The 27695-nt window shown below is 39.3% G+C and overlaps 3 protein-coding genes across 3 annotated transcripts in view; 1 reads left to right on the top strand and 2 right to left on the bottom strand.

Moving 5' to 3' along the window:
- The window catches only part of LOC149072869 (sulfotransferase 1E1-like), an 80895-nt gene extending 65085 nt beyond the window's left edge, over positions 1-15810 (bottom strand). The window contains exon 1 of the mRNA XM_089247019.1: positions 15732-15810. The gene's annotated coding sequence lies outside the window, so the exon portion shown is untranslated. The remainder of the gene's footprint in view (positions 1-15731) is intronic.
- LOC149072870 (tryptophan 5-hydroxylase 1-like) overlaps positions 1-27695 on the top strand; it is a 78822-nt gene that overhangs the window by 22321 nt on the left and 28806 nt on the right. The window lies entirely within an intron of this gene.
- Positions 16441-25566, bottom strand: LOC149072871 (uncharacterized). Its single transcript, XM_089247022.1, has 6 exons — positions 25313-25566; positions 23852-24094; positions 22348-22415; positions 21296-21425; positions 19039-19169; positions 16441-16556 (listed from the first exon to the last, which is right to left on the bottom strand). Exons 2-6 carry the CDS (start codon positions 24081-24083, stop codon positions 16515-16517), a joined length of 603 nt encoding a protein of 200 aa, XP_089103148.1. The 5' UTR covers positions 24084-24094; positions 25313-25566; the 3' UTR covers positions 16441-16514.

The raw sequence follows: 27695 nt of genomic DNA on the forward strand, positions 1-27695 counted from the left end.
GGATGAGCCCCATACGTTAAGAAGGCACTGCTCCGAGGGCCACAGGTTGAGTATGTGCGTGGCGTATGTCATTAACGAATCAATATCAATCATCAAGCGATTATAAAATAACTAAAAATACAAGAAAAAGCCCTAATTTATCATTAGTTCATTATAAAAATCGAATAGCTCCATCCCATTCTCTTACCTAATTCCATGAAATGATTGCCATAGCGATGGTTTCGAGTCAGGGAACGCGTGAGTTGACGTATTATTGGTGTTCAACCGTTACAAAATGATAACATGGATGCACTTCTTCGCACGAGAGAGAAGTGAATGGTGAGCAAACGCCGTCATGACACCCAACATGAAAATATCCAAAATGCACAGAAAAAAATATGGTGATTACTATTTGTTTTTTTCTCAACAATATTACAAATTTAAATTTCAAAGATTAACCGATAAGTCAACAAAACACATGCCATAAACGCATGCAACTTTTACGTGCTTAGAATATTGGGAACTTTGTCGTCCAAGGAAAAAAATTTCAATTTTTTTTTGTCTTTCCTTTAGGAAATGACAAATGGGAAAAAGAAATTTTGAATGAAATTAGCGAAGGAAAAACATAATTTATACAGTTAATCGTTTAGAACTATTTGTATTCTTCATTTCATCATTCGTGTTCATCTTGAAAAAAAATTTCCTTTTTGAAATTTTTTTTAAATTTTAATTTTAATTTTAAATTTTTTTTTAGAAAGAAAACTATTTAAATACCCAGACACGATGATTTTTTCAAACAAATTAAACCGGTTCTGTGTTGTTTCCTAAATTGAGTCACGTGTTGAGTAAGCCTAACTCGATCCGGATCGATCTTCAATTTTTGTCAAATTGGACCAAAGTCATGCTTAATGTCATTTAGTATGGTAAAAATTTAAAAAAAAAACTATAATCTATACTTATAATGATAAAACATGGACCGACTGATTCATCATCGCCGAGCGGGCAGGGCCGTCTTAAGAGTATCATGGGCCCCCGGGCCAATTGATTTTTCAGGGCCCTACCAAACAAATTCTTGAAAACTTCAACCAGATCTCATTTTTGTGAGGCCCCTCTTCGCTTGAGGGCCCGGGTGGGCCCATCCCTTAAGACGGCACTGCGAGCGGGAGCCACTGAAGCTATAAATATCACAAATTTGGTGCCAATAGTTTTATTTCATGAAGTAAAGACCCACGTGAATGTGAACTTTTTGCCAAAAAACCGCTCTCGTTGAGGAATTTCGTAGCTCACTCCAGGAGAATATTTAGGCAGTTATTGCTTTTCCTTCAAGTGTGTTAGCAATTTAGAGAGAAATGCATTTTCAATTTCTTTTTCAATTTTGTCTGTTGTGGTATTTACATAAGAAGCAACGAAAGTGTTTTAGATTTATGGGTGCTCTCTGTTGAACTTTATATCCCCGTTAAAAAGTCTCGCCACAGAGAGCAACAGGCCTACAACGTTACAAATATTCAATCATTACACTTCACTCACAATTTGAAGTATAGATGGCAGCACTGAAATATCAGACACAACACTAGCTACACACTCAGACTGTTAGGTGCACTCACTTTGTTCCAGTCTCTGAAACGAAGCTGGGCTGGAAGAGATCTCGGCAACGGGATAAGTCCGGTGGCAGAGACCCTGGCGTTCATTGATTCAGTCCATTCTTTGAGGGCAACGATACCGATTAGCACTGCGTATTGCAGTTCTATTCATTGCCGATAGGTTGTAGCGTTTTACTGTTCTATCGCGATTGATTGTGTGAGCGCAACTTCATTCTTTTCGTTGATATGCACGTGTCATTCTGATTTCTGACTGCTCCTGTACAACCCCCCCAATGGGTGGGGCTGACATGGCTCCAGCCCCTAGCTCGGGACGATTCTCAATTTTTTTGGGTGGGGAGAAGGGTGTTTACGTTTTTTCCTGCAAAATAACACTGTAATCTCGGCTTGGGGGGGGGGGGTGCTTGAGCCAGCAACGATTCCGGAGCAGCGATTGGCGGACAACAGGAATTGGCAGCAATTGCCTCAACAGCTCGTTGACAACCTTGTACTCAGCATGGGCAGACGATGTAAATCCTACATCGCAGATAGGAGTGATCATATCCCCTACTAAAAAGGCTGGATCTTCTTTGCGAGTCACTTGTCACATGGACGTTTCGGTCTTCTGTCCAATTGCGTTCGAAGCTAATTTTTCAATAAGGGGCCGTTCAAGTATTACGTAAGCAAATTTTTATCCATTTTTGACCCCCCCCCCCCGTCAGCAAAACGCTGACCCCCCCCTCTTGTCAGCAAAATTTCGTCATCAGCTCTGCCAATCTGAATCCTAACTCATATTTTCATAAAGGGTGGTCGATGACGTAAGCATTATCCAACCCCCCCTCCCCCCTTGTCATCAAAAGTCAGCAAATCGGAACCCCCCCCCATCGATGATGACGTAATACTTGAATGACCCCTAAAGTTCCTTTTCATCCTTTGGATTTCATTCTTTTTTTTGGAAAGTTTTGTTCACTTCTCCCATGTTCTTACGTCTTGGGGATCTTACGGTATTATTTGTGTGTCGATTTGGGGCACTTTTATACTACATTATTTTACATTAGGAAAATCGTCTCGTCCTTAATTTCTGCACACCAATGTATCTCTCTGGTGTATATATATATATATATATATATACGGGGTGATTATAAAAAAACTATCCCGACTTATGGGCCCCTAACTATCATACCATTCACAGAAACTGAATGAAATTCTGGCATAAGGTATTTTGAGGTATGCGCTCAAGAATGATATGGAAAACAACAGTGTCACTCTAACAGTTACGGTTACAGTGAGAAAATTTCGAAAATATCAAATGGCAACACCAAGTTTTTTGTATTGGAATGCGATCTCCATACTGAAAAACACTAAATATCGTTGGAATGGCACCCGTAGCACGAAAATCCCCGGAGCTAGGCAAGGAAAAAGTAAAAAGGACTTTGCCGTGCACCAGAGCATTAATGTTCGTTTCATTCGTCACACCGTTTCTTCGGCTGAGATGCCAGCCTGATTAGTCCTCCACAAGGTCATGTGGAAAATTTGTGAAACACAATAAAATGCTTTATTTTATGCTGCTTCTCTGTCCTTATTGGTTGTCCTCACTTTTAGCCTATCTACCGCCGGTGATTTTCATGCTACAGTTGCCGTTCGAACGCTATTTAGGGTTTTTCACAATGGAGATCACATTCCAATACAAAAAACTTGGTGTTGCCATTTGATATTTTCTCACTGTAACCGTAACTGTTAGAGTGACACTGTTGTTTTCCATATCATTCTTGAGCGCATACATCAAAATAGCTTATGCCAAAATTTCATTCAGTTTCTGTGAATGGTATGATAGTTAGGGGCCCATATGTCGGGATAGTTTTTTTTATAATCACCCTGTATATATATATAGGCGAGTAAAAATAGAAAGAAAATCTCTCTCTCACTCCTAAGATTTGGATTCGACATAATAAAACGAACACAATGGCAATTTCCACGCAATATTTAATGGACTATTTATTCCACGTGAAGTTTTGTGTGTACTCAGACGCTGTTTGAAGATCTCTTAAAAGATGCGGAATGCATAGAAAAATTTTAAAACTCATTCAAATACAGGAAATATGCGTAAAATAGAATATGACGTGCGTTAATAGAGAGATTTAATCTCATTACATCGAAATTTGCTGTAAAAAAATGTGTTTCAAGCCTTTCACGGAAATGGAAAGCTATACCATAATGGCTGCTCGTTTTTACAGAAACATAGTACAGTCAACCCTCGGTTTATGAACTTCTTGTTTCGTGAACAATTCGGTTAACGAAAAATGATTCGGTTTACGAATTTCCCTAGGTTTACGAACAAATATAAAAGTTGCAATACAAAGTTACATATACTGAAAATTAGAATTCATGAATGGAATTATTACCTCAAATGCGCCCCCCTGTCCCCCCCCCCCAACACACCACACCTCCTAAAGGCGGCTCTGAGTTCACACTAGACTTCTCCGGAGCTTTAATCACGGACCGATTCATTTCGCATCGATTCCTTCAAGAAAATCATTTCGCTTTGCGAACAATTCGGTTTACGAACGGAGTTCAGGAACGGATTAAGTTCGTAAACCGAAGGTCGACCGTAAACGCTTTTTTATTGTAAAATCCACGAAAAAGAGTTACTAGACAAATAATAACTCATGGAAATTCCGATGAACCACTAAAGGCCAAAGGAAATGTTCTTACAGAAATTTTAGTCGGCATTTTTCAAGGAAAAATGAATAAATTTTTACACATGTAATGGCATGTTTAATTTGACGTAACAGGTTATAACATGTCGGCAATTTCTTTTTCTTATGCCTCACTGAAAACGGAAAAAACAATTATCAGGGGTCTGTCCCGACTTTTTTTTTTTTTTGTAGGGTCCGATATTTACATGCTGTTCTTTCTCAACTTTTCTCCGATTTTTGAATTCAAATATCTGTGAGCCAATATTGCAGTTAAAAATTTGGGATTTCGTTTTGTTTGGCTCATAAGAGACAGGGCAACAACTTTCTAGTTGAAAGTTAGAGGGCGGAGGACCGTATAAAAATTTAGTTTTTATTTTTATGACACATTGTATTTTCACTATCAGAACTGGTACAGGATGATTTCTGAATACAATTGATGTGTGTGTGAAAAATAATTCTAATATATACAAAAAATGCATGTAGGTTTCGTTGAAAATACGTGAAAAAACGGGACAATTTTACAAAAATATTGGGATGGCCAATTTTACGTGAAAATACAGGAATTTTCCGGGAAACAGGGAGTATGGTCACACTATGCCTGACTCATATACCGCTCTCCAGCCACAAAAATAAGATTAATGGAGTGTATATGTACCTCATGGCATCATGGACCCCTGGGCCAAGTTATTTTTCTGATGCCCTACCTGGTATATATATATATATATAGGATGATTTCTGAACATATTTTTAACATTTGTCAAACCATAGCCAGTGGCGTATTTACAGGGAGGAGGAGGCTTACCGGGCTATAGCCCAGGGTGGCAAGTTCAGAGGGGCGGCAAATTTGAGGAACGATTGGCCAAGAAAATTAGTAGAATGGGAGAAGGGCGGCAATATTTGTATAACCCTCAACAAAACCTCCTCTACCGAGACAGCTAAGGACTAGGCTGTGCCGCAAGGGCGTAGCCAGGGGGGGGGGACTTGGGGGTCTGGTCCCCCCCCGAAATGTGAGAAAATGACCGAAAAAAGGGAAAAAGATGGCCAAATCCATTGGTCTGTCACTTTGGCCCCCCCCCCCGAAATGAAAGTGGTCCCCCCCGAACGAAATTTCTGGCTATGCCCCTGCTGTGCCGTCTTAATGCATGGGCCCACCCGGGCACGTCCCGGGGGGGGGGGGGCTTCACAAAAATGAGAGGTGGTTGAAATTTTCGAGAATTTTCCACACAGGTAGGGCCTAAAAAAAATATCACTTAGAGATAGATTAGAGAAAAAGATTGCTGAAGAAGGGGGTCGATCGAACAAAAAGTTTGGGAAACTATGATCTAGAGTCTAGAGCATAGTTTCCCAACCTTTTTGTTCCATCGCCCCCCTTCTTCAGAAATTTTTTTCTCTCAGCGCCCCCCAACGCAATCGAACCCATAGAATCCTATGCTATACCCGTAGCTTCTACCGCCCCCCCCGGAACATTCCATCGCCCCCCAGGGGGCGTTAACGCCCACGTTGGGAATCACTGATCAAGAGTGTGTGCAAGCATGTGAATGACCAAAAGAGTAACTCAGAAACACAAATGTACTTGCAGGAGTGGAGGGAGGCCAACCGGGGTGATAGCACAGGGTGGCGAATTTCGAGGAAAGACTAGATAAGAAAATCAGACTAGAATGGCAAAATTCGTGTAGCCCGCAGACGGTAAAACCATAAATGCGCCTCTGACTATAACCATACCTCTACGACGAACGGATGATGAGATGAAGACCGAGTTGCTACTTACAGGACACCCTGTATAGTAAACAATTTTCATAGCTAACTACTGCACATTCATCGATTTTACAAACTGTTGCATAAAACCCCTGTAAGAGCTTTGTTTGTCATAAACTAGACTTTCATTAAAACGGACAGCCCCATTAGTCCGTTATAATGAGGTTGTACTGTACTCGTTTCCTGAGGAGGATGTTATTTAAATTATTAATGATGCAACAAAAACCTCATGTTGGTATTTACATTTTTCAGTCGGGAATATATTTGTCGGGATATCATTGTCAAATTTTTTTCCTTAATCGTCCATGATGTAGTAAAAACAATGGTAGAGTTAAAACGTAAATACGTCACTTAGACCTCGTTAAACGGCAACGCGCAGTGCCGTCTTAACGCGTGGGGGGGGGGGGCCCACCCGAAGGCATATTTCGCAAATGCACCGATATTCCGCGATCACGCGATTTTTTTCGTAACTTTCCCCACGCAGCCAATCACGTTGCCTCGGCCTCTACGATAATTCGCGTAACTCTACGATATCTTTTCATTTTCGTATCTGATCGCCGAAACAAAGGCGCAACTGCAAACAAAGAAGATATTTCCATCGCTATTCGGAGACATTTCAAATGTACACAAAATCGCGCTATTTTCAATGCAACAATTTTATTTTATTTTTTTAAACCAACAAATTTATACACTGCAAGCAAATTGAAATATTCAAACAGTTAAAGGCGGAACCAAATTTCAAAAATTCTGAAAATGTAATAAAAAATAGTTTTACTATTTAAGAATATTTATAATTTTTATTTTTTAATTTTACTGTCTTTTTAATTTTTCTTGAGCGGCCGCGGAGCCCCTGGAGAGTGCACAAGGAGCCCTAAGGGCTCCGCGGAGCACCGGTTGAGAACCGCTGGTTTAGACCATTATTACAGACGAATACCGTTATAGCGAAAATCTCGTTTTAACGAGCACTTTGCTAATCCCCCAGATAGGTTTGCATACGGACAATGCAAAACAATATTTAATTGATTTATTATACCCTAAAAGAAAAATTTAAAAAGAACAGCATAAACACTAACGGTCAACGCTCCTTTCCCTCATTCATATATGTTGTTCTTTCTCAACTTTTCTTCGATTTTTGAATTCAAATATCTGTGAGCCAATATTGCAGTTAAAAATTTGGGATTTTGTTTTGTTTGGCTCATAAGAGACAGGGCAACAACTTTCTAGTTGAAAGTTAGAGGGCGGAGGACCGTATAAAAATTTAGTTTTTATTTTTATGACATATTGTATTTTCACTATCAAAACTGGTACAGGATGATTTCTGAATACATTCTAAGCACTTTTTAAACTGGAATGAACGGGTGATGACATAAAGGCCAAATTAGGACTTGCAGGACACCCTGTACATATATGTATATATGTAACTGTCAAAGGGCCCGAAGTTGGCCACTTCGTGAAGTGACCAGCCTAGTTGACCCGGCCAATGCCCGAAATTCAGGCTTTCGACAGCCCCTATATATGTATCACTAAGATATTGTTGCCATTCAGATTCTTGTAATCGTTAGGGTTGCCAGATAATTATAAATGGCCATAATTACCACACAAAAAATACGCCAACGCGGTGATGATCCGAATCATAGGGATCGATATATAGGGCCGGGTCAACTAGGCGTGAAATGGCCACCTTCGGGATTTGGCAGTAACATACACTGCTGAGGAGTAAAATCAGTGACTATTGGTGATAATTGTCTGAATTGTCACTTTTTATGGCTCAATGAAATGTAGCCAACATAGTTTACAGCAGCTTTTGAATGGCTAGATCAGATGTCTCCGACTTTTCTCGAGTAACGGCCATTGTCCTACGAGATAAGCATGATGTTAATTCTTGAATGGGGCCGTGTGATTGGTTCGTCAATCAAGACCCCGTGATTACGAAATTAAATTCAAGCATTGAGCATAATTGCATCATTTAGTGAGCACTAGGTCGAAAAGATGTCTACTGTTTTACTCAATCCGCAGGTACGGAAGTAATTTAACAGTGCAACTAACAATATACAGGGTGTCCTATAAAATCCGATTGCGGCCTTTATCTCATCAACCGTTCGTCGTAGAGGTATGGTGATCAGTGCCGTCTTAACGCATGGGCCTACCCAGTGATAATTTAGAAAATACTTTAAATGTGTTCAGAAATCACTGTGTACCAGTTTGGAGAGTGAAAAATACAGTGTGTCACAAAATGAAAAATATGAATTTTTATACGGCCACCTGTCCTCTAACTTCCAATTAGAAATTTGTTGCTCTTCTGAGGCTGGCAAAAAAATTTCAAACTTTTAAGTGCAATATTGGCTGTTATATTCCAATTCGAAAATCAGAGAAAATTTGGGAAAGAACAGCATAAATGAGGGAAAGAAACGTTATCCTTAGGTTATGCTGCTCTTTCCCAACTTTTCTCCGATTTTTGAACGCAAATATCTCAACAACGAATATTGCAGTTAAAAACATGGGATTTTTTTTGTTGGCCTTAGAAGCGACAGGGCAACAACTTCTTAATTGGAAGTTAGAGTACGGAGGGACCGTGTAAAAATTTAGATTATTTATTTTATGGGGCACACCGTATCTACACTCATTTTGAGCATTTGTTAAACTGAAACGATAACTCGACGACGAACGGTTGATGAGATAAAGGCCGATTTAGGACTTACAGGACACCCTGTATACATCAGATAAAACAATTATATTCGTAATGAGATTTCAATACTCACTTAGTAACTCAGTATTTCAATATCCAGTATATGTATATAAGCGTCTCCTATCCATAAATTCTGCATAGAATAAACGGCTGCTATATAAATAAGTAAACAAATTTTTGCCGTAACCACCAGACTGGTATCCTAACCATCTGTGTCTCAATGTAGAAAGAACAATTACATTTAATTTAGCCCTTCACAATTATTTATGTGAAAATAATTTATTCTAATTATTTTCCCTATTATTCATCACGAGAAAGAAAAATTTACAATTTTTACTCTTTGCGTAGATCTTTGTTTCGGTTGCCTTTTATATCTTTTAGGATATGAAAAATAATCGCTCCGATATCTTTTCATTGTATTATCCGCAAATAATGCGGTAATTATTTGATATGATTCCATTCGCAACGAGTGGGATTCTCAGAAATATTTTAAATGTTTCCATAAATTTCTTGTTGAGGAAAAAAAAAATAACAAGACGCATAATGTTATGAATAATAATCCATGTGACCTCTCTCTTCTTTGACAGTGATAAGAGTACTCACTGCCCTTGAGGTTTACTTTGCAACTCGTAAACTGGGCGGCCGTATTCACGGAGCGGCTGTCAGACGGATAATCGACTAACATGCGGGTGAATGTTAAACTGCATGTATTCTGATATACAGGGTGGGCCAAAAGTCCGTAGAAACTTTAAAAACTCGTAAAAATCGGAAAAGTAACCGGAATGAAAAACGGTTTGCAGGGTTAGCATCGCTAGGTCACGGGAATTTTTTTTAAGACGGGGGGGGGGGGAAATAACTCAAACACTAGAAATTTTAATCGGTGTATAAATTTGGATTCAAAAAATACAGGAAAAAAATTTAAGCAGTGATCAATTTTTTCCTTCAATAATTTAAAGTATATTTTAATTACCAAATGCACAGAAAAAATTGAACGAAAAGACAATGGGATAGAATTCAAGTTTCTAATACTTTATATGCATATACATGTACGAAAATAGATTCAAAGTCCACGAAATGAAATTTGAATGTTATCATTATTAATATTGCATATACAGTCGATGCGCTTATAACGTCCCCACTTAGAACGTTTTCTCGCTTATTTTCATGTCCATGAATCCATTCAGATGGATCATGGGGCAATCACTCCCAGGGCCGTCTTAAGAGCATCATGGGCCCCCGGGCCAAATGATTTTTCTGAGGCCCTACCGACCAAATTTTGGAAAATCTCAACCACATCCCATTTTTGTGAGGTGCCCGGGTGGGCCCATGCCTTAAGACGGCACTGATCACCCCCCCCCCCCACCCAAGAGCTGGATAGTATAGGAAAATTCGGCCTGTCCCGTGAAATACCGGATGATAAATGAACCTGCTCAATTATTCACCCTTCCCGGCACATCTGAATGGATTCATGAAAACCACACCTGCTCTACTTCCGAGTATACGATCGATTAACATCTATTGGGTAGAATTCGGAACACATACAGAATAGTGACACACCATTCATGCAAGTTCTTGTACAAAGGTTTAAACAGCTGGCTGATGCGAGAAGTTGAATTCAGGAAAGACAACTCAACTGCCCCCGTGGGGAATCGAACCACCATCCCGTCAGATGCTGAGCCAGCTGTCAAAACCTTCACGTGAATAGCGTAGAGTGACACCATCTTCACGTAACTCGCCATCTGGTGGAAAAAATGTCAGTATTGTGAGCTATTAGCTGAGTTAGGGGTCTGATTGTCCATGTACGGTCCTTTCAGTATGATAAAAGCATATAAAGCTCTGACAGGGTGTCCAGAAAAATCTGCTTGATCTTTTTCCTGATCAAAAGTCTGAAAAAAACATTCAAAATATTGACCTTCCGAATTTTGAATTTTTGCTTTTATGGAGAGTTTGTTTATTTCCCCCCTTTCACAGAACTTTTCCCTGACTTTTATGAAATATTTTCACATTTCTCTGACTATTGCCAAATATATTTACACTTCTATAATCATTTTTCATTTCCCCGATTTTTCAGGTCACTGGGAATCCTAAGAAAAGAAGGAAGAACTAAGGTTTGCTGCTTTTGCAGCATAGTGGTCTAGTGCACTCTCCCAGCATGCGAGGGTATGGTGGTTCGATTTACCACGGCGTATGGGGAGCATTTTCTTTTCTGAATTCATCTTCGCATCAGCCAGCTGTTAAAAGCTCCGTGCGAATAGCAGAGAGTGTCATTATCTTTAGAAGTTCTCGTACAGCTGTTATTTAAACTGTACAATAGAGGACGTGCAAGGTTGATTCACGATATAGGGGAAAGAGTGGTACGATTCCGCCACCCCATGCCACTGGCTCTCGTGTGGTTGCTAGGCATTGCCACAGCGAGAGACGCAGGAAGCTTCTGTCAGTACCGCCATTGCACCTGTTGCGTCTAGTGTGTGTGCTGTTTGCAAAAATAAGTAAATTTTCCTCATTGCTCGATAATTTTCACTATCTGTTCAACTTCGAGTGTTTTTTTTCAGTTTTGCTAGAATATAAACAAATAGCGCATATTATCAAGTACTTGGTACGAAAATTTCATTCGTTTTCGTCCAGTAATTAGTCAGCTGTAGGGTCCAAAATTCAATAATGTCGTATTGCGCTAATCGAACCAGTAGTTATTGAGGATGAGAACGCTGAAACGGCAGATTCCACTATAACCAGCGGAACTCCTTCAGTATTAGAAGACTTGTATACTAATCCTGAACCAGCCACATCTTCGGAAAGAGAATTTAAAAAAAAAAAAAACCAATTGAGCTCTCGCCAGTGCCAACAAAAGACCCTGGACCCAAAACCGGTGAAGATGATGTTACTGATGTTTTCTAACATCCTCACCTATGAATTCAGTTCTTGAAGACAGTGAATTACAAAAAGAGTTGAGAGAAAAGTCACTAAATTACAAAAGGAATGAAAAGAAAAACAGGAGCATCCAAGAAAAATAAGATCGATAAAAACAATAAGAAAATAGACAGTGTTCTCAAATTGAAAAAAACAGTCAAAAAATTGCAGTTTAAGAACCTTAAATAAAAACAAGCCAAGAATTATGGCAGGAGGAAGCTCAAATTTGATCAGCCGTCGTCACGTCAGAAGATATTGACGACAATACCCTATGTGACGGTAATGATGATGATGACGCGCGCTTTTGGTTTATTTGATCCCGATATTGAAACGTGTACGATTTGTGGAGAGTTTCGTAATAACGGACTTTGGTACCGCTGCATTATGTGCTCAAAGTGAGCTGGCTCATTCTGAATAGTGTATAAAACAGTCCAAAAAATTACATTTGTGATTTTTGCACGCGCCCATAAACATTTTCACTTTTTATTACGAATTGATATGCCTATTAATTATTGTCACCTCCTTGACAACTTAACTCTGAATTTAAAGTAATTGCTGGGCTATAAATGTAACTTTTTTGTAATAAACATAAATTTTTATGTACTGTATACCTGTGACATTTAATTAAAAAAAATATCTATATCTAATTAGATTTAGTTACGGCGGAATTAACCCAAAGCCATGGGGGAATTGCCCGATTATGTGGGCAAATCCGCCACTTTGCACAAACTTTTTCTATATACCTTAGGCCGGGATTACACTATAAGAGTTTGATAAAATACTATCTCGCACACTTATAAAATTTCAAAAATTCCACCAATGAGCTCACCAGTTGCATTTGCTCGAATGCAACCGATGAGGTTATCGGTTGCGGCACAGTTCCTAATCAATCAAGCGGCCCGAGGAACATTTACAAATCACTCCCCTAAAGGCTGAACACCATTGTCCTAGATCAGTGGTTCTCAACCGGTGCTCCGTGTGCACTTCGCAGGAGCTCTGCCACGACTCCAGCGAAATAAATCGGTAAATTTGATAAACAAAAAGCCTGCAGGGTTCGGAATAAAAATTATGTACTGGAAAAGGGCTCCGCGAGTCCTTTTCGCTGAAAGGTCGAGAACCGCTGTCCTGGATTACGCTTATATCTTAGAGGTCTTATCTCAGGTCGCTAATATTACGTCAATTAGCTAATTTCTCTCTCCATATAACGCGCAGAAAAAAATATGCCGCTATCATTTGATTATGGCACTTCTTAAGAACTTTTGTCAGACATGGCTCCCTTACCTGCTCATGGTTCATCAGCGGTTTTGCAGCATACCTTAGTAGATACCATGTTCGGGAAGAACGTGCACGATAACCCTTTACGCGGTTTTTTGAATTTTCCTGATCCACATTTATAACTAGCAAATTGGAAATTGCTACATATTTTCAACAAAAAAAATTTTCCGATTGCGAGCCGATAACTGCTTTTCTCCCCAACAAGAAAATTGGCTCCGCCCACCGCTTTTATTTACTTCACTATATATTATATACGTATATGTTACTGCCAAAGCCAAGTGGCCAGCCCAGTTGACCCTGCCAATGTCCGAGAAATTCGGGGTCATCACCGCTTCAGCGTATTTTTTTTTGCGATAATTATGACCATTCAGCATTAGCAACTCGATCAATTGAATCTGAATACAGTCATCCACATATAGGGATGTACAGGAATCGACATACAGGGGAAGGCCAAAGCCCAACGAAAGTCAATTTCGGACAGTGGCCAACTTCGGGCATTGGCAGCAACCAGGGCCGCAACTAGATGTTTGGTTTACCCGATGCAAATGTGCATTTTGGCTCCCCCTTGTAATGTTGAAGGTGTTCGAGAATAAAATATGCGCCCCCAGGGCCCGGGACCCGCCTGCTCCTTGGCAGCAAGGCATAAATTCTAGGAAGTGAGGGAGAAATTTTTTTTGGAAAAAAAACCTTTCGGCATATATATATATTTACACTGAGCGTGTCTTTACTGTGCTGAAAAGACGGGGGGGGGGGGACTTTTTTTTCCTCGTTCCTCTTATCTCACCTTGAACAAGAGCCGACTCCGCCCACTGGAAGTTGATCGATTTGGGGGCCCGGAAAAAATGTTCGATTGTAAAAACAACTTCAACGCGTTCTAAAAACGCGATATTCTCGGGATTGCCGTTGAAAGGGTTAATTATATTTACGGTAATTATGGCTGAATACATATTCATCTCGTATTTGTGCCAACGATTTTTCAGGAATACCATTTCGATCCAGCTACGCTTCATTTCCCGCCATTTCGCAATTGTTCCAGCGATAATCAGCAGTTTTGCTTGGCGTCATTTCTGGCGACTTCCCGTATTTTCTTCGAAGAAATATAGTCAGCCTATATTAGATAGAGGGGAAAATCCTATGGTTTCGCTTATTGAAAAATTCCGGGGGTGGGGGGTCGACCACACACACATATTTGATTCAATTCTGTTAAATGGCTGCTTCAAAGATATAACAATACTAAAATATTTATCTGGTTAGATTTTAGTATGGAATTTGGATGGGGGAGAAAAAAGGCGAAAATATTTCCAATTCGCCAAGGCACAGCAGTTTCTTGTAATGAATTTACTATTACATAACGGGCTACGTGCTCATACACAGTACCATCAATTTATAACAAAATTTAAACGTCACAATAGCTTATAGTAACTTCTCATGGGACTTCCCGATAACAATCTATTATGGTACACTGAAATCAGGCCGTCTCTTAAGACCACCATGATTCCACCCCACGCAAGCCAAATCATTTTTCTGACATACACTAGGCAAAAATTTACATTTATTCTCCTCGAAAATTTCAACTATATCATTTTTGTGAGGCCCGTCTTCTCTTGAGGTGCCCGTGTTAAGATGACCCTGAATGAAATAACTTTATTAGAAAGTTGTATATTGTTTTCTCAGTCCGTGAATGGTAACGATTATTACATTTCTTGAACCGAGCTTTCATTTTCCCTTATATTTTAAGACAAAAATTATCTACAGTCAGGGCCGGACTTGGGCAGGTGCGATGGGTATGGATGCACCGGGTATCGAAAAAATTGTAAAGGATCGTTATAAATGGGGTAAAAATACTTTGCATTTTGACTTGAACGATCTTAACGTTGACAAAGCAAATAGAATTTTGAGCTATCCAAGATCTTCAGCCCCTCCCCCTTAAGGGTGGGACCATGGCCCCCACATCCTGGAGTAGGGCCCTAGGCTGGGATCTTTCACGGGCCCTCTTATGTATTCACAGCGTGAAAAAACAAAATGAAAATCGTCCTGGGGCCATGGGTGGGACTGACAGGGCTCCAGCCTGAGAATTATCACCGTTTTTTCACACTATAAATTCACTATGGCCAGCCCACCGAAAATCCTGGCCTAGGGACACTGCTGAAGGATGTGGCAAAAATGCCAAGACCTAAAATTCAAGCATCGAGGCCCCACCAGGAGAATAATGATGGATCTAGTGCCCCATGCGATGGACCAGAGAGGGGCACCAAATTCTTCTAAAATAATTCAAAATTACACGAGGGAAGCATAATGCATGCTTGCCCGGCTGAAAGCATCTAGTTGTGCCCTGGTAGATAAAGGTTGGGGAACGCCGGGGCTAGACAACGATTAAGTGCCTAGGGGCAAGCACATGCAATTTTTTAAATGAGCAGCGGGCGCTATAGTCCAAAATTTATTGTCGAATGTTATTTATTTACAAATTTGAAATAGAAGTCCGATATTCATTCCCGGGTGCCAATGTAAACCCTTGCGTGCAGTGCACCAGGGTGTTCATGGACACTGGAGGTTAGAGGGGGCCGCTAAATACTTAAGCCCGTCCCTGTCTACAGTATTTGCATTCCAATAGATAAAAACCGGCGTTTTGATTATTAAGAGACGATATATAAAATTTATAATCAATAACATTGTCTTGAAAATTAAATTCAAAAACAATAAAATCGATTCTCTAATCCTTAAGTTTTAGTTGAAAATTGACAAAAGTACCAGCATTCTGTAATAATTTCTCAAGCCCTTAGAAATTACGGGTAATCAGATTAAATAAGAATCTTCAAAATTGCAGACACTAATGAAAAAAATACATACAAATCTTACTTTGTGGTAATGCTGTTATGAAGATTCCCTTAACCAGGTACAATCAGCGTGCCTCTCTCTCTCTCTCTGACGAGGTATAACCACCACTTCCAGCTTAGTCAATTTAAGCTTCAACTGAAATTTTGTGCCTTAAAAAGTAAACCAACAGCTTTTTCCAGGAGTAAAATCTCCCACAGTGGGATTTACATTCGTTATTCTACTTTTGTTGGGAACATACGTGACATGTAACACGTTTGGTGACCGATAACAGTTCTTTGTTTCATCACAATAAAAAAGGTATTTTTTGAAAAGATCTAAAACGTTCACACTAGTTGTATTCACTCAAGAAAATAGACTTTTCCAAGAAATGTCCATAGGTGTGAGCAGGATTTTCTGAGGGTGGGGGATAAGTTTTTTCCAAGATAATATAATCTCGGCTTGGGGGGTTTAGAACCGCCAAAAACACTCCCCTCCCTGCACGCCAATGAAAGGGTCCATCTTTTTATCGGGAACAATACTGAAAATATTTAAAACCTGTCCTACAAAATGACGGGCTTAAGCTAAAATCTGAAAAAGAAACATTCTTTGACGCTGAAAGTTAACTGATAATTTGCCATTAATTTTAGGCTCGTCAACATCCACGTGTGTTAGTTGTTCCTCTAATTTATTCCCTAAATTTATTAGGATCGTAAAAATTAACAAAAAGTGATCAAAATTAAAAATCCATTCGGACAATAAAGAAAACATGGATTTATTTACAACAGAATAAAGTATTTTCAACAGTGATTGTGGCCCCATTACAAATCAGCCGAGAACTTCCAGTATTTTCACTATAATTCCAGTCACCTATGAAAATAAAATTTAAATAATGAGAAAAATGATTGTTTTTTCGGGTTTAATGTGAGAATGGGGCTTTGCACATAGACGTCATAATCATTACTTTCATAAAGCACAAAATCAACGTTAAAGTGCTGCTTCCAATTCAGAAATACGGAAATTTAGTAGGGCTTGTGTCACTACACATCGATAATTTTCAAAGTATAAATTTATTTTTCAAATCTTGAGTTCGCTTTACCAGTTTCGGCCCGCTGCCCTCAAATTAGGACATAAAATATTATACAAAGCCATATCCTTGCAGCTAGATGTTGTAGGCTATATATTAGTAAGTGTAGATCATAGTTTCCCAAACTTCCACCGCCCCCTTTAGAAATTTTTCTCGTCGCCCCCAACTCAAGTGAACCTATAGGATCCTATGTCAAGTCCATAGCTTCTATCTTCCCCCCCCCCAGACCATCGCCCACCACACATACACGGGGCGATATTGCCCACTTTGGGGGAAAACGCTGGTTTAAATGATAACCCTACTCTCATTGGCATCGAAAAATTCTCGAGAAGACATTTCTGGTTTAGAAATTTAACTCTTAGTGTTAATGGAATGAACCATCTCGTGGGTGTGCTTTGGGGGGGGGGGGGGGTCCACCTTATATTATCTACATATAAAATAATCACTTGCATGAAAATATAACTGATTTAGTAATTCACATTAAACTAATCTAACAATTAAATTTCATTTTACTTCAACTTTTTCAAATATGTCGTCACATTGTCTTCAATCGAGAACACTTGTCAATCATCCAGTGTCATACATGTTGATGCATTTGAAAAATTTGGAATATTTTTTAATTGGAGCAATTTCAAATATCCCAATAACAAATTGGAATTCAAAGCGCATCAAGGCGTTAACGAGTTGAGGATAAAACCCGAGAAAATTAAAATAAGCATTATGCTTCTTTTTCAGTTAGAGATTACATTATAAATAACATTTTCACTTTATAGTAAAACCCCTCTATAACGATACAGTAGGGATCTAGAAGTAAAATATATTTTTATAGATCATGGGGAAATGGCACTCAAACTCTGTCTACAACGATAACCGTCCAATATTTTCTCTAAGTCCCTACAGTATAGTTATAAAACAGGCATTACTATATATTTTATCAAAAGTATGAAAATTACCTCTTTTATACTAAAAAAAAAAAATGAATTGGTGCAGTATTTTTAAATTCATAATGGCCCATATGCATGTGAAGAATTTTCTCGGGGGGGTAAATTTTTTTCTTATGGAGGGGGTAAGTTTTTTCCTAATCTCGGCTTGAGGGGGGTTAGAACCCAACTCCCCCCTGCGTACGCCAATGTAATGGCCATAGACTACATCGAGTTGCATTTATTTTTCGACTCTTAACAGACATATCGATATCATTCAACTTCAGAAATTCAATATCTAGCACCCATGCATGAAGAAAACAAATTACATTCATTTTAGATTTGTTTCCTCCATGTGCGAACCAGGAAGCTTCCATGTTTGTTACCTCGTGTGTGGATACACATTGTATGACTGTTCATGGAGGAAAGAATACACATTATTCTTTATTATTCTTTCTAGTTATTCTTTCCTCCATGATGACTGTCGAACCAACACCCCCCCCCCCCATAGGTAAGATTTTAAGTTTAAGATAAGATCTTATATATGCGTGTTCTGCGACTTAGAATTGTGACTTATCTCTGAAAAGTAGCAAAAGAGTCGTAGAATACTGTATACGGGTGTGGACGTACCCTGAAACACTAAGGCGACAATCACACAACGTGTTCTGTGACTTTCGCTCGATTTGTCGAGCGATAAGTCAAAGAATAATCCATAACCGGGAAGATTTATTGCGTGGCTTTGTACATGATCTGTGGAACTTTTCTAGAGCCGGATTATTTGCCCAAACACTAGTACGAATGTAGTGTGAATATGAAATAAGAAAATCCACCGTTTACTATTTTCAGAAAAAAATAATTCAGGTTTTCTTACATATGTGAGAGAAATGCCTATACAAAATATTTTTAGGGAATAAGTAAAAAGGATCTTTTTACTGGTAACGTTATGTAATTTAGAAATTGTGGTTAAAAATTAAAATCATCTCTATTGTTATATGCATATATAGCCGTATTAAATTTTCTTTTAAAATAGTAAATCTGAATCAAATTTCTCAGGAGACATTACTGCTTTAAATACGAAGATTTGGGAAATAAACGGAACTGAATCCATAATCGGGAATATTTCCTAATCCGAAACCACCTAGGTCCCGGTGAATCACGATTTGAGAGGTCCTATATGCGCGTTCAAAATCAATTCGAGGAAATTCACTAATAATGGAAAACATTGAGTTTCATAGGAATACCGCGAAGATTAAAATCTGTGTGCAAGTGAGAATATATAGTTTTCATAATTTGATATTAATTCATCAAAAACGATTAAAATGACGCAAATGCCATCTCGTCTTACCTTCGCATTTATTTTGTTCCACTGAGTTGGTATCACTGTACGTATTTGTTTTGTCTTGAACCACTGCGGTCTGTAGGAATGTACAAGTATATTCTCCTTGGAAGTATCTTCAACATCGGAAGTGTCTTCAACTAATGTAATAATTTTCATATTAGTCGATTTATAAATTTACATATCTAGATGGCAGCACCTCCAAGAGATAGGCCTCCGCGGCCTGCTTGTGACGTCAGTAAGTAGTCCATTTCTCTTCCCCCCCCCTCAAATATTTAGGAAAAATTCTCATGCCAGTATCATCGTTGTGAGGAAAAGATCGGGCTCAGAATTGGTGATTTCTATGCCCCACATCCAATCACTATGCGTTATTTGTGAGCCAATCAGGAAGATTTTACGCCAAAACTAAATAGGATGCAGTGTTTCGAAATTGTGGCAAACTTGCTAGGTAGTCCTCAGCCACCTCGTTGGGCATTTTGCCTGTTGTGGCGTTGTATTTGTATTAGTCTGAATGACGTTTATGGCAAATAGTGCAGAGGACTATCTCTAGGCAGAGCTGCACCTCCTGGAGATAGGCCTCCGCACGCTGCCCGTGAAGTCTCTCTCAGCAAGTAGTCCATTTCCCCCCCCCCCCCCAGTATATACAGGGGAAAAATCCCTGCTCGTGGCAGTATCACCGATGGGCGGAGATACGGGGCGTGGGGGGCATTGCCCCCCCCCCCCCAGCGTCAAAGGTAAAGTTGACTGATCTTATGTATACATGAACTGACATCTTGCTCCCCCCAGACTTCCACCCAGGTCTATCTCCGCCTATGTGTGCGGAAAAGAAATGATCGGGCTCAAAATTGGAGATTTCTATGCCCATGCAGTATTTGTGAGCCAACCAGGAAGATCCTACGCCAAAAGAAAAAACTAAATAGGATGCTGTGGTTCAAAATGTGGCAAACTTCCTAGGTAGTCTTAATGACGTTACAGATGAACTTGGCAACCCATGCGGAGGCCTATCTAGGTGGTACCCCAGGCGCCGGACCACACACAGAAGGGGCACAAATTTAGTTTTTTTTTTTTTAACCTCTCCAATATTACAAGGGCACGCTGAAATGAGTGCTTGCCCCGGCTGACGAAGCGTCTAGTTGGGGCCGCACTGGGCCACGCACTCACTAAATTATTGAAGGCTTTCACTTGTCCTTGAAATCACTTTAATCCATTCAAAATTTTCATCAATTCTAGAATATTTTCCGTCGATTCTGAATTTCCACAATTATGAAATTCCTTTTTTGCTAATTTTAAAATTTCCATCATTAACTCTGGAATTATTTTCATTGGTGCTAGAATTATTTCTTTCAATTACATTAAATTCATCAATTCAAAAAGTTGTTTCGGGAATCGTTTCATTAGTAAAATGACCGAGTCGTAAGGAAGTACTCGACATCATTGTATGCGGAGATTTAATTCATTACTGAGTTAACGTAAACTTATTAATACATTAGATAACAAACCACTATGCAGTTTAGAATACTGACACGCGAACACACGTCAGCATCACAATGGAAGACATGCATACTGGAAGACAGTGAAAAGCAAGACAAAGACGAAAACCCCGAATCACGGGATATATATAAACGTACAAATATTCCAGTGGCGCCACCTAAGGTTACGAGCATAAATATGCAACAATTACTTTACCGTTTAATTAAATTTTGAGTTAATATCTACATTTTAATTTAAAATTTTTTGTATGGTTATTTCTTAGCATCCCTGTTATATAACTGAAATAGAAGCCTGTCCCTCCACACCATAAAATATGAAATCTGGGGGGGGTCCTAAATATTTTTGGTATCCCAAATTTAGATGCACCTGGCCCGGTGTCTGGTAAGGGCGGTACCGCTTCGTAAAACTCGTAAAATACACTGGTGGGATAAACTTAAAAGTCGAAAAATGAACGTAGGGCTGTTGTCGTTAGCTTGTCAAAATTGCCAATTACTGAAATTGCTCAAATCGGCAAACGATGAAAAATAAAAAAGGCTCACAAAAATCGCCAAGGAATTTCAATGTATTTTCAGTGAAAAGCGTTAAACATGCAAAAAAAAAAAAAAAAAAAATTATTTTCCAATCAACGATTCTAGTAATGGATTTTTATAAAAATGCCAAAAATGTGAGCGTCTCGTACGGGTCATATGTGGTTTACATAAAAAAACCCACCACCACAGATAGATACAAAATTATAAAATTCTTATAACAATCAGAAAATAAGTATGAAACTTACTTTTCTGAGCAGGTGATCGTGCACTTTCCAAGATCTCAACAATGTACAGCAGAAATGGCCGGATTAATAGTTTTTTCACTCCGTCCGAACTGATCAGAGGTTTGAAAGCAGCAACAACTTTTCTGACAACCTTTATTAGGAATTAAAATGAAAAATGTGTTATTTCAAACAATCTGCACATCACTGAAAAAATCTCGTGGCCTGCAGAAGCTATTCCCAGAGGCGACAAGAGAATTTTACGTAGTAATTTCTGTAATTTTACAAGTAATTTTACGTAGTAATATACGGATGCGATTACCAACAAGAATCGCAGCTTTTTAAGATGCCGTCAGGTATTTAAAATTTAAATGTTAGCACTCAAGGGTGCCGGTAAAGTAGAGACGTTTCAATGACGCCCCATGTTGGGCAAGTATATCACTAGGTAGTAAATCACCGATAGATGGTGATAGACCCCGAGTTGTGCTCGGTATGAAAGAAAAAGAAAGCAATAAGTGGCCCGCAGTGCAGTTCTACAATCACTCAAGTTATCCGCGACACATTTCTAGAGCACTCGAAGGATCCGAGGAGCATGTAGAGATCAATAACGTGCCTCTATAGAGGACTTATCAATAGGAGGAACGATGGTTCCAGGTGCCCACACAAACTAGGAAAAAGTTTTTCTCGTTTTTGGCACACCCAGCAAGATGCGATTAAGAATATTTCATATTTTTATAAAGGGTGGTCGATGACGTAAGCATAATTCAAACCCCCCCCCCCGCCCCCCTTGTCATTGGACCCCTCCACCATCCATGCTGACGCAATACTTGAATGACCCCTTAGTAAGCAATGATAATCAGAATATCAATCAGGGCCAAGTGATTTTCCTGAGGCCCTACCAGGGGCAAATTCTCGAAAATTTCAACCAGATCTCATTTTTGCAAGGCCCCTCTTGTCTTGAGGGCACCCGGGTTGGCCCATGCCTTAAGACGGCACCGATATCAGTTTATCCGCAACTTTGTTTCATTTAACGTTTCTGGTAAAAGTTGAATATAATTGGAATATTCAATACTCACTCTGACTTTATGGAGGATTCTTGCTTCGATTACTTGCTCTTTCTCAAAGATTTTCATAAAAATTGCAACTAAAAATAGAAAGAAAAAGTGCGTTTATTGTTGAAATGATACAATACAGTCGAGCCTCGATATAACGAAGTCGCGCGGGAATGTGAAAAACATTCGCTATAACCGATATAACGAATATTCTTTGTAACCCCCCATCCCCGACACCATAAATATTAGAGTTTAATGAAATACACTTCAAGCACCGTTTCTCAACCTACGGTCCGCGACGATGGGACAGGTGGTCCCAGAACAGACTTGAAAGTTTAATTATGATTGAAATAAAAACTATTCACGTATGGCACAAATATCGACTATATTCACATCGGTTTGAGACCATATAGACCTATTGCAAGTAAGTGGTTCTCAAAGTGCGTGTTGTGGCCACTAGGGGGAGTCGCCAACCTATGGCGGAACCGAAGTGTTGTGTGCTTGTTCAGTCCTTTGAAGTAGTTCTTTATATTACACTATTTTCGGTCGCTGCGGGTAAACGTTGACTGAGGCAAGGGAGCTACGGGTGGCAGAAGTTTAAGAATTACGGATGTAATTCTATAGTAATTAAGTATAGCCCGGTGAACATTTACAGATATTTCAATCGTCTTGATGTATATTCGCGTCGGAAGTGTTTTTCGGGGTGCTGGACTCGGTGCAAGCTGGTTTCCGATTCTGCAAGTCGGAGTTTTATTGCCGATTAAAAAAAAACCAATTCAGGTTTCTTACCAATAAATCCGCAACGGCACCGACTCGCAGAATCGGAAACTAGCGCGAGTATGTTCGTACCCTTGCGTAAGAAAATTATCAATTAATTCAGAGTTCATCTGGGGGTTCTCTGAAGCAAGTTTTAAAATAATGTTGGTGCTCGAGCACCCACAGCTTTGACGCCACTGCTGGGGTGCACAGACTTAAAACACTGACGTAAACGAAATCTGTCATGCTGATCACAATTCCAGCGATTCTGAAAACGAACAAAACCAGTGCCATTTAAATCTAGCTACAGATAAGAGCTGACAATACACCCATAGCCTTTCTCCGAATGATAAAGTAGTACATAATTCAGATTCAGACTTTAGTTCCCGATAGCGAACCGATTTAATGGAACTTGACCACATGAAAAAGTTCCGCGTTATTACCACAAATTCCGTTATATCAGATATCCCGAAATACGGCACAATTCGTTACAAGCGGTATTTTTTTTAAACATTTCTTTGGTATTACAGGTTGACAGGGACAGGAAAAAAATTTGTTATAACCGATGTTTCGTAGTATCCAATTTCGTTATAAGCGAACTCGACTGTATTAATCGAAAGCTTTAGCCGTACGTTTCTAGTTGCGGAAACTTTCGCAGTTTACACAGATTCGATGAGTCACGGGAACTGAATATTACATTAGATTTGATATTATGATTTGGATTGTATATAATATCAAATATAAAATTTCTTCAAAAAGATTTTATACTTACACGGAACATTACGCATCACGTCTGTCATTTCAGATCCCAAAAGCCACAACAAAGAAATTCCATTTCTTCTATTACGAGAAAACCAAAGTACGATCAGTTTCCACTGCAGCAATAACAAATCTGTTAAACTGAAAGAGGTCAGAAAATTATCAAGTTGATCCCTGAATTCGTCTTCATCCAGTGACATGCCAGAGCCTGTCGATACCATGCTGCCGTCAGCCAAATTTTCCATCTCGGACTTGGCTTAAATAAAAACAAAGTTTTCAGAAGGTTTATATATATGGAAACGTACGATATATAAAATTCAAATGTAACGGATTCAAAAATTCTAACAACTTAGAAACAAGCAATTAAATAAGCTGAAAGGCTATCTCCTTACTTTATTACAGTGCCGTCTTAATGAATGGTTTCACCCGGGCACCTCAAGAGAAGGGCCTCGCAAAAATGGTCGACATTTTCGAGAATTTTCCCCAGGTAAGTTTGTAGTTTAGGGTCATAGTCTTGTATTTTAGCTAAAATACAAGGCTGGAGGGGCGTCGGAAATGTTTCGAATCTGTGGGTGCTCGTCTTGAGCTTTATATTGGAAATTACGATTTCTCAATCAATTCTGGGGGTGCTCTGACCCGTGCCACAAATTACCGTGGGTGCTCGAGCACCCACAGCACCCCCGGCTGCGACGCCACTGCAAGGCTGGCCCTAAACTAAAGAATGAGAACTACAAGAATACAGAGATATCTCAAAATTGGACTTGCAATATAGTGTGGTTCTGAAAAAGTACAGATAGATTTTTATTTCGGAAATAATTCTGGGGTGCTCAATTTAGTAGTACAAAATACTGCGGGTGTTCGAGCACCCCTAGCTTCGACGCCACAGGCAATACAAGGCGATTGTAAATTCACGTGATAAGCTTTGAGGTGCGATACAAAATACCTAAACAAGAATTTTTGATCACAAAATGTGCGGTTGAATCGCAATAGCGAAAAGGTGGTACGGGGTGTTTTTACAGAGTGCGCAAATAGCACTTTACCAAAACAAACATTTTTTCAGACGGATGCTGCGATATGTGCTAACAACCATTCGAGGGTGCGTATTCACCTTCGGATTGGAGTTTGTTTTTAATTGGTGCTAGGACGCACCAAACAATGATCAAGCAGTATAACGACTTACGATAGAATTTGCGTCACGAGAAGGCCTACCACATTACAATACCCTGCACCCTCGAATGGTTTATTGCAGCAAATCCGTCAGGAAAATATACAACCGAATTTATACTTTCGGTTATGTGCGGTTGTGCCCTCTCTAAAAACACCCTCTACCATCTTAGAATGTGCGGTCAAATCGCAATAGCAATGATCGAAAAAATTATTTTGTTTAGGTATCTTATAACACACCTTAAAAGCGTGTCCCACGAATTTAGAATCGCCCCGTATATATCGATATACGATAGCTATAATCACTTACCTGAACGCTCAGAATAAAATGTGGGGACTTTTCTAAGGATCGAATGAGACGGCGAAACGGTGCTCGTCGTTTAAGTATCCCCCTAGCATTGAATTTTTTAACTTCATCCTTTAAATGTCTCTTCCCTGATTGGTTCGCGCGTTTGTAATTGACGTCAATATTTTGCTATGAAACGCCGCCACAAGTCGACTCTGCCAACACCATCTACACCAGAAGGCCTCCGTGCGAAGCTGGTGACGTCACTGAAAGTCATCTCACTTAAGGCGACTGTATAAAGGAGTATTTAAAATGGTATTTAAGGATAATCTCACACACACCTATAACCATTGGATATACTAAAAAAAAGGGTAAAGATGGCGCATGCATCGGCCTATACGTCGATCGCTATGATAAAATCGATCTCTATGATTCGGGGTCATTAGCTCGTATTTTGTGATAACTCTATGGCCATTTATAAGTAACCATAATTATTATGGTTAGCTATGGCAACCCTAACGATCAAAGTAATCTGAATGTCAATATCTTACGACCGTATTCACCAACACAGTTTAAACTACAATCGCAGGTCGACACGGATTGGTTGAAATCCTCAATTTCACCAATCCGTTTCGATCTTCAATCCTTTCACCCGCGATTGCAGTTTAAACTGTGTTGGTGAATACGGCCGTTAGTGATCCATATTTATAGGATCGATAAGATGGATGTATAGGGGCCAGTCAAATCCCGTCGAAAGCTCGAATTTCGGACATTGTCCGAATCAACTGGGCTGGCCAGTTCACGAAGTGGCCAACTTCGGGCTTTGGCAGTACAACATACATGTTCAATCTCAATCCATGGCCCGCGACCTCAAACCTAATTTTCTAAAAATGATCTAAACGACACATTTACAGATCACTCAAGTGGCCCACGGTGCAGTTCCACATCACTTAAGTGATTCGCGGGATATTCCAGATCACATGAACAGGGCCGCGACTAGATGGTTGGTCGGCCGGGGCAAGCCCGCATTTCGCCGCCCCCTAATAATGTTGGAGAGTTTAAAGGGTGGAATTTGCGCCCCTTCTGGTCTAAGCGCGTAGGGCACCAGACCCACCTGCTCCCCGCCCCCCTTCAGTTGTGGCGCTGGCCATGTTTGGCGGTAATCTTATGCGATTCGTAATTTGGCGAATTTGTATTCAGTTGGCTCATTTACATTTCACATAAATTCAGTTTAAATGGCTTTCATTGTGTACTCTCTCTCTCTCTCTCTCTCTGATATTTAATACACCTTACGTGCAGGGCCACCGCACTTAGGCAGGTTCGAAGGGCGTGCTTGCGATGGGACGCTAAACTTTAGGGGCAGCAAACGGGGATAAATACTATGATTATATTTTGACTTTATAAATTCTGAATTTTCATCGAAATTCTGGAATTATTTTTTATAAATGCTGAAATTACATCTGACCAACTTCTGAATTTTTATCAATTCTAGAATTATGAATTATCATCCATTCTGTGTGTGTGGAATTCTGAAATTCATGATCAATTCTGGAATTATGAATTATCATCAATTCTGTGTGTGTGGAATTCTGAAATTCATGATCAATTCTGGAATTATGAATTATCATCAATTCTGTGTGTGTGGAATTCTGAAATTCATAATCAATTCTGGAATTATGAATTATCATCCATTCTGTGTGTGTGGAATTCTGAAATTCATGATCAATTCTGGAATTATGAATTATCATCAATTCTGTGTGTGTGGAATTCTGAAATTCATGATCAATTCTGGAATTATGAATTATCATCAATTCTGTGTGTGTGGAATTCTGAAATTCATAATCAATTCTGGAATTATGAATTATCATCCATTCTGTGTGTGTGGAATTCTGAAATTCATGATCAATTCTGGAATTATGAATTATCATCAATTCTGTGTGTGTGGAATTCTGAAATTCATAATCAATTCTGGAATTATGAATTATCATCCATTCTGTGTGTGTGGAATTCTGAAATTCATGATCAATTCTGGAATTATGAATTATCATCAATTCTGTGTGTGTGGAATTCTGAAATTCATAATCAATTCTGGAATTATGAATTATCATCAATTCTGTGTGTGTGGAATTCTGAAATTCATAATCAATTCTGGAATTATGAATTATCATCCATTCTGTGTGTGTGGAATTCTGAAATTCATGATCAATTCTGGTATTATGAATTTCATCTATTCTGGATTTCTGAAATTCATAATCAATTCTGTAACTACACTCTCCGCTATTACTAAGAAGGTTACGGCAGCTGGCTGATGCGGAGATAAATCCAAGAAAGAAAATTCAACTGGCAGTGCGGGGAATCGAACCCACGTCCTCTCACTTACCGGGTGAGCGCCCTAGACCATTAAACT

Source organism: Pholcus phalangioides, unplaced genomic scaffold (genome assembly GCF_987345545.1).
Source record: "Pholcus phalangioides strain wild (caught in Gottingen) unplaced genomic scaffold, Ppha-v1.0 ptg000017l_1, whole genome shotgun sequence".
Lineage (NCBI taxonomy): Eukaryota > Metazoa > Arthropoda > Arachnida > Araneae > Pholcidae > Pholcus > Pholcus phalangioides.

Excerpts from the sequence above, each read along its gene's own strand:
- LOC149072871 (XM_089247022.1), bottom strand. The coding sequence starts at position 24,083 with ATGGAAAATTTGGCTGACGGCAGCATGGTATCGACAGGCTCTGGCATG. Across the intron at positions 22,416-23,851 it reads CGTGATGCGTAATGTTCCGT|TTGCAATTTTTATGAAAATC; the intron begins GTAAGTATAAAA and ends TTCTATTTTTAG. Across the intron at positions 16,557-19,038 it reads GGAACAAAATAAATGCGAAG|GTGACTGGAATTATAGTGAA; the intron begins GTAAGACGAGAT and ends TTATTTTCATAG.